Source organism: Vidua macroura, unplaced genomic scaffold (genome assembly GCF_024509145.1).
Source record: "Vidua macroura isolate BioBank_ID:100142 unplaced genomic scaffold, ASM2450914v1 whyUn_scaffold_201, whole genome shotgun sequence".
Taxonomy (NCBI): domain Eukaryota; kingdom Metazoa; phylum Chordata; class Aves; order Passeriformes; family Viduidae; genus Vidua; species Vidua macroura.
The window spans coordinates 1-9677 of NW_026530579.1; the positions used below are offsets into that span (position 1 = coordinate 1).

Below are 9677 nucleotides of genomic sequence, written 5' to 3' on the forward strand. Positions count from 1 at the left end.
GCACACCTGGGTACACCTGGGGGAGATAGGAACACACCTGGGCACACCTGGGCACACCTGGGGGCACCTGGAGGGGGGAAAATGGGGAAAAAATGGGGGGAAAATGGGGAGAATTGGGGGGAAATTGGGGGGAAATTGAGAATTTGGGCACACCTGGGCACACCTGGAGGGGATAGGAGCACACCTGGGCACACCTGGGGGCACCTGGGCACACCTGGGGACAGCTGGAGGGGGAGGAGGCCGTGAGGCCTGCGCGAGGCCGGCGCCGCCGCCGAGGTGGTGGTGGCGACGCTGGGCACGCGCGCCAGCCAGGTGAGGGCACACCTGGGCACACCTGGGGGCACCTGGAGGGGAAAAAGGGGGGAAAAATGGGGAGAACTCGGGGGAAATTGGGGGGAAATTGGGGGAAAATTGGGGAAAATTGGGGGTAAATTGAGAATTTGGGTTCACCTGGGCACACCTGGGCACACCTGGGGGCACCTGGTGGGGGAAAAATGGGGAAAATTGGGGGGAAAAAAAGGGGGTTTTGGAGGGGAAATTGGGGTGTTTGGCACACCTGGGCACACCTGGAGGGGATAGGAACACACCTGGGCACACCTGGGCACACCTGGGCACACCTGGGCACACCTGGGGGGGATTTTTATATTTTTGGGAGGTTTTTTTTTTGTACTTTTGGAGCAATTTTTGGGGTAATTTTGGGAATTTTCTTTGTGTTTTTGGGGCTTTTTTTGGTTTGTTTTTTTTTTTGTATTTTTGGAGCATTTTTGGGGCATTTTTTGGGCCATTTTTGGGTTATTTTTTGCTATTTTGGGATATTTCATTAACCCCTTCCTCCCCACAGGAGACCCTGAAATTTGGGTCATTTTTGAGTATTTTTGGGTCATTTTTTTGGCACTTTTGGACCCTTTTTTGGCCAATTTTGGGCCGTTTTTCCACATTTTTGGGTTATTTTGGGTCATTTTTTGGCCATTTTTTGGAGCATTTTTGGGGCCATTTTTAGGTTATTTTTGGGTTATTTTCGGGATATTTCGGGATATTTCATTAACCCCTTCCTCCCCACAGGAGACCCTGAATTTTGGGTCATTTTTGAGTATTTTTTGGGTCATTTTTTGGTATTTTTGGGCCATTTTTTGGCCATTTTTGGCTGTTTTGGGCTAATTTTTTGGTAATTTTTGCCATTTTTTGCCCGTTTTTTGCCGGTTTTTGGGATATTTTGGGATATTTTGGGTTATTTTCGGGATATTTCATTAACCCCTTCCCCGCCGCAGGAGACCCTGCGCACGGCCCTGGCCACGGGCGCCGACTGCGGCTGGTTTTGGGCTGAGTTTGGCTATTTTGGCTATTTTTGGGCCGTTTTTGCCCGTTTTTGGGTTATTTTTGGGATATTTTGGGATATTTTGGGTTATTTTGGGGATATTCCATTAACCCCTTCCCCGCCGCAGGAGACCCTGCGCACGGCCCTGGCCACGGGCGCCGACTGGGGCTGGTTTTGGGCTGAGTTTGGCTATTTTTGGGCCGTTTTTGCCTGTTTTTCGCCATTTTTGGGTTATTTTTTGGATATTTTGGGTTATTTTTGGGATATTTTGGGATATTTCGGGATATTTCATTAACCCCTTCCCCGCCGCAGGAGATCCTGCGCACGGCCCTGGCCACGGGCGCCGACTGGGGCTGGTTTTGGGCTGAGTTTGGCTATTTTTGGGCCGTTTTTTCGCCGTTTTTGGGTTATTTTTGGGTTATTTTTGGGATATTTTGGGATATTTCATTAACCCCTTCCCCGCCGCAGGAGACCCTGCGCACGGCCCTGGCCACGGGCGCCGACTGGGGCTGGTTTTGGGCTGAGTTTGGCTATTTTGGCTATTTTTGGGCCGTTTTTGCCCGTTTTTGGGTTATTTTTGGGTTATTTTTGGGATATTTTGGGATATTTCATTAACCCCTTCCCCGCCACAGGAGACCCTGCGCACGGCCCTGGCCACGGGCGCCGACTGCGGCTGGTTTTGGGCTGAGTTTGGCTATTTTTGGGCCGTTTTTTCGCCGTTTTTGGGTTATTTTTGGGCCGTTTTTGGGTTAATTTTTTGCTATTTTGGGATATTCCATTAACCCCTTCCCCGCCGCAGGAGACCCTGCGCACGGCCCTGGCCATGGGCGCCGACCGGGCGGTGCTGGCCGAGCTGGGCGAGGGCGTGGCCGCGGGGGCCGCGCGAGGTGGCCGCGGCTCTGGCCGCGCTGGCCCGGCGGCTGCAGCCGCACCTGGTGCTGCTGGGCAAGCAGGTGAGGCACCTGCGGGGCACCTATTGATCCCTTATTGATACCTTATTGATCTCCTATTGATCCCTTATTGATCCCATATTGATCCCTTATTGATCCCCTATTGATACCTATTGATTTCCTATTGATCCCCTGTTGATCCCCTATTGATTCTCTATAGATCCCCTATGGATCCCCTATTGATAACTATTGATCCCTTATTGATCTCCTATTGACACCTATTGATTATCTATTGATCCCTATGGATCCTTATTGATCCCCTATTGATTCCCTACTGATTCCCTATTGATCCCCATTGATCCACTATTGATCCCTTATTGATACCTATTGATTCCTATTGATTCCCTATTGATCCCCTATTGATCCCCTATTGATACCTGTTGATTCCCTATTGATCCTCTATTGATCCCCTATTGATTGATTCCCTATTGATCCCCATTGATCCACTATTGATCTCCTATAGATCCCCTATTGATACTTACTGATTTCCTATTGATCCCCTATTGATACCTATTGGTAACTATTGATTCCTATTGATCCCTATTGATCCCTATTGATCCTCTATTGATCCCTTATTGATAGCTATTGATTCCCTACTGATTCCCTATTGATCCACTATTGATCCCCTATTGATCCCTTATTGATAGCTATTGATTTCCTATTGATTCCCTATTGATCCATATGGATCCTCTATTGATTCCCTATTGATCCCCTATTGATACCTATTGATTCCCTATGGATCCCCTATTGATCCTCTACTGATTCCTATGGATCCCTATAGATCCTCATTGATTGCCTATTGATCCCTGTGGAACTCTATTGATTCCCTATTGATCCCTATAGAATCCTATTGATCCCTATGGATCCCCTACAGATTTTATAGATCTCTATAGATTTCCTATTGATCCCTTATAGACACCTATAGACCCCACTGATCCCCTATAGACACCTATTGATCCCCCATTGATTCCCTATAGACCCCTTATAGACCCCTTATAGACCCCATTGATCCCCTATAGACCCCCTATAGACCCCTATTGATCCCCTATAGACCCCCTATTGATCCCCCGTCCCCCCCTCAAGGCCATCGATGACGATTGCAACCAGACCGGGCAGCTCCTGGCCGCCATGTTGGACTGGCCGCAGGTAGGCCCGCGCGCGGGGGATTGTGGGATATATTCACCCCTAAATCGCGGAGGATTATGGGATGTATTCACCCTTAAATCGCGGAGGATTATGGGATATATTCACCATTAAATCACAGGGGATTGTGGGGATATATTCTCCCTTAATCGCGGAAGATTATGGGATATATTCACCCTTAAATCGCGGAGGATTATGGGATATATTCACCATTAAATCACAGGGGATTGTGGGATATATTCACCCTTAATCGCGGAAGATTATGGGATATATTCACCCTTAAATCGCGGAGGATTGTGGGATATATTCACCCTTAATCGCGAGGGATTGTGGGATATATTCACCCTTAATCGCGGAAGATTATGGGATATATTCACCCTTAAATCGCGAGGGATTGTGGGATATATTCACCCTTTAAATCGCAGAGGACTGTGGGATATACTCACCCGGAACCGGCGGGGCATTGTGGTATATATTCCCCCGGAACCGCGGGGCATTGTGGGATATATTCCCCCCATGGGCTGTGAAAATGGCGGCGGGCCCGCTCCATACTGGTCGCGTCCCAGTCCATACTGGTCCCGTCCCAGTCCATACCGGTCCCCGCAGGGCACGTTCGCCTCGCGGGTGGAGCTGGAGGCCGGCGCCGTGCGCGTCCAGCGCGAGGTGGACGGAGGCCTGGAGACGCTGCGGCTGCGGCTGCCGGCCGTGCTGACCGCGGACCTGCGGCTCAACGAGCCCCGCTACGCCACGCTGCCCAACATCATGGTGCGTGGGGCACCCCAAAAAAAAAAAACCCCGGGGGGGGGGGGGGACCCCGAGATTCCCGGGGTGTTCCCTGAAATTCACCCAAATTCCCGAAATTGCCAAAATTCCCCAAAATTGCGGTGTTTCCCCATAGGGTTCAATGGGGGTAGACCTGTTGTCCCCACACCTGGGAATGGGATTTTCCCAAAATTTTTGGTTATTCCCAAAATTCCTGGGACTCCCCCAAATTTTTGGGTATTCCCTAAATTCCCCTGAGTCCCAAATCCCTGGAATTTCCCCAGAAATCCTGGGATTTTCCCCAAAATTCCGGTGTTTCCCCATAGGGTCCAATGGGGGTAGACCTGTTGTCCTCACACCTGGGTTTACAGGGAATGGGATTTTCCCAAAATTTCTGGGTTTCCCCAAAATTCAAGGGTGTTCCCCAAATTCCAGGGTGTTCCCCAAATCCTCAAGATCCTCAAGATCCCGGGAAATTACCTAAAATTCCCAAAATTCCCCAAAATTTTGGTGTTCCCCATAGGGGTCCAATGGGGGTAGACCTGTTGTCCTCACACCTGGGGTTATAGGGAATGGGATTTTCCCAAAATTTCTGGGTTTTCCCCAAATTCCTGGATGTTCCCCAAATTCCAGGTGTTCCCCAAATCAAGGATCCTCAAAATCTCAGGAAATTCCCCAAAATTTCCAAATTCCCCAAAATTTCAGGGTTCCCCATAGGGTCCCAATGGGGGTAGACCTGTTGTCCCCACACCTGGGAATGGGATTTTCCCCAATTTTCTGGTTATTCCCAAAATTCCTGGGATCCCCCAAATTTTTGGGTATTCCCTAAATTCCCCTGAGTCCCAAATCCCTGGAATTTCCCCAAAATTCCTGGGATTTTCCCCAAAATTCCAGTGCTCCCCATAGGGTCCAATGGGGGTAGACCTGTTGTCCTCACACCTGGGGTTATAGGGAATGGGATTTTCCCAAAATTTCTGGGGTTCCCCAAAAATTCCTTGGGTGTTCCCCAAATCCACGGTGTTCCCAGGATCTTCAAAATACCAGGAAATTCCCCAAAATTTCCAAAATTCCCCAAAAATTGAGGTGTTCCCTATAGAGGCCAATGGGGGTAGACCTGTTGTCCTCACACCTGGGGTTACAGGGAATGGGATTTTCCCAAAATTTCTGGGTTTCCCCAAATTCAAGGGTGTTCCCCAAATTTTTGGGTGTTCCCCAAATCCTCAAGATCCTCAAAATCCCGGGAAATTACCTAAAATTCCCAAAATTCCCCAAAATTGAGGTGTTTCCTCATAGGGTTCAATGGGGGTAGACCTGTTGTCCCCACACCTGGGAATGGGATTTTCCCAAAATTTTTGGTTATTCCCCAAATTCAAGGGTGTTCCCCAAATTTTTGGGTGTTCCCCAAATCCAGGATCCTCAAAATCTCAGGAAATTCCCCAAAATTTCCAAATTCTCCAAAATTGAGGTGTTTCCCCATAGGGTTCAATGGGGGTAGACCTGTTGTCCCCACACCTGGGAATGGGATTTTCCCCAAATTTTTGGTTATTCCCAAAAATTCCTGGGATCCCCCAAATTATTGGGTATTCCCTAAATTTCCCCTGAGTCCCAAATCCCTGGAATTTCCCCAAAATTCCTGGGATTTTCCCCAAAATTCCAGTGCTCCCCATAGGGTCCAATGGGGGGTAGACCTGTTGTCCCCACACCTGGGAATGGGATTTTCCCAAAATTTCTGGTTATTCCCAAAAATTCCTGGGACTCCCTCAAATTTTTGGGGTATTCTCTAAATTCCCCAAAAATTCCAGAAAAATCCCCAAAAAATCCCAAAAAATTCCTAAAAAAAAAAAAAAAAAAACACCAGAAAAATAAAAAAAATCCCAAAAAAATCCTAAAAAAAAAAAACCCAAAAACATCCCCAAAAATTTCTTAAGAAATCCAAAAAAACCCCAAAAAATCCCCCAAAATTAAAAAAAAATCCAAAAAAATTTTAAAAAATTAAAAAAAATCCAAAAAAAACCCCAAAAATCCCAAAAAAAGTAAAAAAAAAAAAAAAAAACCAAAAAATCTAAAAAAAAAAAATTAAAAAAAATAAAACACCCCAAAAATCCCCCAAAATTAAAAAAATCCCCAAAAAAATTTAAAAAAATTTTAAAAAATCCCAAAAAATCTCCCCAAAAATTAGAAAAAAAAATCCTAAAAAATTAAAAAAAAGTTAAAAAAACCCCCAAAAATCCCAAAAAAGTAAAAAAAAAAAAAATCAAAAAAAAATCCCCCAAAAAATCCCCAAAAAATCTAAAAAAAAAAAAAAAATTAAAAAAAAAATCAAAAAAAACCACCCCAAAAATCCCCCAAAAATTAAAAAAAACCCCCCAAAAAATTAAAAAAAATTTAAAAAAAATCCCAAAAAATCTCCCCAAAAATTAGAAAAAAAAATCCTAAAAAATCCCCCAAAAAATCCCTTTAAAAAATCCAAAAATCCCCCAAAAATTAAAAAAAATCCAAAAAATTAAAAAAAAAAACAAAAATCCCAAAAAAGTAAAAAAAAAAAAAATCAAAAACAATCCCAAAAAAATCTAAAAAAAAAAATTAAAAAAAAATAAAAAAAACACCCCAAAAATCCCCCAAAAATTAAAAAAAAACCCCAAAAAAATTTAAAAAAAATTTAAAAAAACCCCAAAAAATCTCCCCAAAAATGAGAAAAAAAATCCTAAAAAATCCCCCCAAAAAATCCCCCAAAAATTAAAAAAAAAACCCCCAAAAAATTAAAAAAAATTTAAAAAAATCCCAAAAAATCTCCCCAAAAATTAGAAAAAAAATCCTAAAAAATCCCTTTAAAAATCCCTAAAAATCCCCCAAAACCCCCTAAAAAATCCTAATTTTTTTTTGGTTTTTTTTAATCCCAAAAAATCTTTCCCCGTCCCCCCCCCAGAAGGCCAAGAAGAAGCCTCTGGAGGTCGTGGCCGCGGCCGAGCTGGGGCTCCCCGCGGGGCCCCCCCGGCTGCGGCTGCTGCAGCTGCAGGAGCCCCCCCCGAGGGCGGGCGGCGAGAAGGTGGAGAGCGTCGAGAGCCTGCTGGGGAAACTGAGGCAGGCCGGCCGCATCTGACCCGCCGGGGCTCACCGGTTCCTCCCCAGTGCCTTCCCAGTTCAGCCCAGTTTGTCCCAGTTCATCCCAGTTCATCCCAGTGCTGCACAAAGCGTTAAGAGTCTGATGGGGAAACTGAGGCAGGCCGGCCGCATCTGACCCGCCGGGGCTCACCGGTTCCTCCCCAGTGCCTTCCCAGTTCAGCCCAGTTCAGCCCAGTTTCTCCCAGTTTGTCCCAGTGCTGTATGGAACATTGAGAGCATGCTGGGGAAACTGAGGCAGGCCGGCTGCATCTGACCCATCAGTTTGTCCCAGTTCGTCCCCAGTGCCTTCCCAGTTCATCCCAGTTTGTCCCAGTTTGTCCCAGTTCATCCCAGTGCTGCACAAAGCGTTAAGAGTCTGATGGGGAAACTGAGGCAGGCCGGCCGCATCTGACCCGCCAGGGCTCTCCCAGTTCATCCCAGTCCATCCCAGTTTGTCCCAGTCCATCCCAGTTCATCCCAGTGCTGTATGGAACATCGAGAGCCTGCTGGGGAAACTGAGGCAGGCCAGCCGTATCTGACCCGCCGGGGCTCATCGGTTCCTCCCCAGTGCCTTCCCAGTTCAGCCCAGTCCGTCCCAGTTCATCCCAGTGCTGTATGGAACATTGAGAGCATGCTGGGGAAACTGAGGCAGGCCAGCCGTATCTGACCCGCCAGTTTGTCCCAGTTCATCCTCATTGCCTTCCCAGTTTGTCCCAGTTCGTCCCAGTCCATCCCAGTTTGTCCCAGTCCATCCCAGTTCATCCCAGTGCTGTATGGAGCATTGAGAGCCCGCTGGGGAAACTGAGGCAGGCCGGCCGCATCTGACCTGCCGGGGCTCACCGGTTCCTCCCCAGTGCCTTCCCAGTTCATCCCAGTTTGTCCAAATTTGTCTCAGTGCTGCACAGAGTGTCGAGAGCATGCTGGGGAAACTGAGGCAGGCCGGCCGTATCTGACCCGCCAGTTTGTCCCAGTTCGTCCCCAGTGCCTTCCCAGTTCATCCCAGTTTGTCCCAGTTCATCCCAGTTCGTCCCCAATGCTCTCCCAGTTCATCCCAGTCCATCCCAGTTTGTCCCAGTTCGTCCCAGCACTGTATGGAGCATTGAGAGCCCGCTGGGGAAACTGAGGCAGGCCAGCTGCATCAGACCCGCCAGGGCTCACTGGTTCATCCCCAGTGCCTTCCCAGTCCATCCCAGTTTGTCCCAGTTCATGCCAGTTCATCCCAGTGCTGCACAGAGCGTTAAGAGTCTGATGGGGAAACTGAGGCAGGCCGGCCGCATCTGACCCGCCAGGGCTCTCCCAGTTCATCCCAGTCCATCCCAGTTTGTCCCAGTCCGTCCCAGTCCATCCGAGTTCATCCCAGTGCTGCACAGAGCGTTAAGAGTCTGATGGGGAAACTGAGGCAGGCCGGCCGCATCTGACCTGCCGGGGCTCACCGGTTCCTCCCCAGTGCCTTCCCAGTTCATCCCAGTTTGTACCAGTCCATCCCAGTTCGTCCCAGTTTGTCCCAGTGCTGTATGGAGCATCGAGAGCCTACTGGGGAAACTGAGGCAGGCCGGCTGCATCGGACCCGCCAGTTTGTCCCAGTTCATCCCCAGTGCCTTCCCAGTCCATCCCAGTTTGTCCCAGTCCATCCCAGTTCATCCCAGTGCTGTATGGAGCATTGAGAGCCCGCTGGGGAAACTGAGGCAGGCCGGCCGCATCTGACCCGCCGGGGCTCACCGGTTCCTCCCCAGTGCCTTCCCAGTCCATCCCAGTTTGTCCCAGTTCATCACAGCACTGTTTGGAGCATTGAGAGCCCGCTGGGGAAACTGAGGCAGGCCGGCCGCATCGGACCCGCCAGTTTGTCCCAGTTCATCCCAGTTCATCCCAGTGCTGTATGGAGCATTGAGAGCATGCTGGGGAAACTGAGGCAGGCCGGCCGCATCTGACCCGCCAGGGCTCACCAGTTCGTCCCAGTCCCTCCCAGTCCGTCCCAGTCCATCCCAGTTCGTCCCAGTTCATCCCAGTCTGGCCCAGTTCCCCCCAGTGCCTTCCCCCCACCTCAATAAAGGCGTGGCCAGTCGATGACGTCATCGCGTTCTGTGGGGGGCGTGGCTTCAAGGGCCAGGGGCGGGGCCTGGCCAAGTTTTACTGGTTTTTACTGGTTTGGGGTGGTTTTTGCTACGGGGGCGGCCCAGTATAAACCAGTTTGGCACTGGAGGGGTCCCAGTGCGTCCCAGTTTGTCCCAGTATAACCCAGTTTGTCCCAGTTCAGGCCCTGGAGGGTCCCAGTTTGTCCCAGTATAACCCAGCGCGTCCCAGTCCGCTCCCAGGGGATTCCGGTCTGTCCCAGTATGATCCAGCGGCTCCCAGTTCGTCCCAGTTTGTCCCAGTTCGTCCCAGTTCGTCCCAGTTTGTCCCAGTTT

The 9677-nt window shown here is 49.0% G+C and overlaps 1 protein-coding gene and 1 long non-coding RNA gene across 2 annotated transcripts; both read left to right on the plus strand.

Moving 5' to 3' along the window:
• Nucleotides 1-247: 247 nt before the first annotated feature.
• ETFB (electron transfer flavoprotein subunit beta) lies at nt 248-8311 on the plus strand (the record flags this gene model as incomplete). The annotated part of the gene is given in 6 exon segments (XM_053969415.1): nt 248-312; nt 2115-2189; nt 2191-2268; nt 3349-3411; nt 4015-4173; nt 7097-8311. Coding segments are annotated over 6 exon segments (614 nt in total), but the record flags the coding sequence as incomplete, so codon positions are not given.
• A 376-nt stretch (nt 8312-8687) lies between these two features.
• On the plus strand, nt 8688-9339 carry LOC128802842 (uncharacterized). The gene is made up of 2 exons (XR_008435591.1): nt 8688-8866; nt 9017-9339. It is a non-coding gene; the product is annotated as an uncharacterized LOC128802842 (long non-coding RNA).
• The last annotated feature ends 338 nt before the right edge of the window (nt 9340-9677 follow it).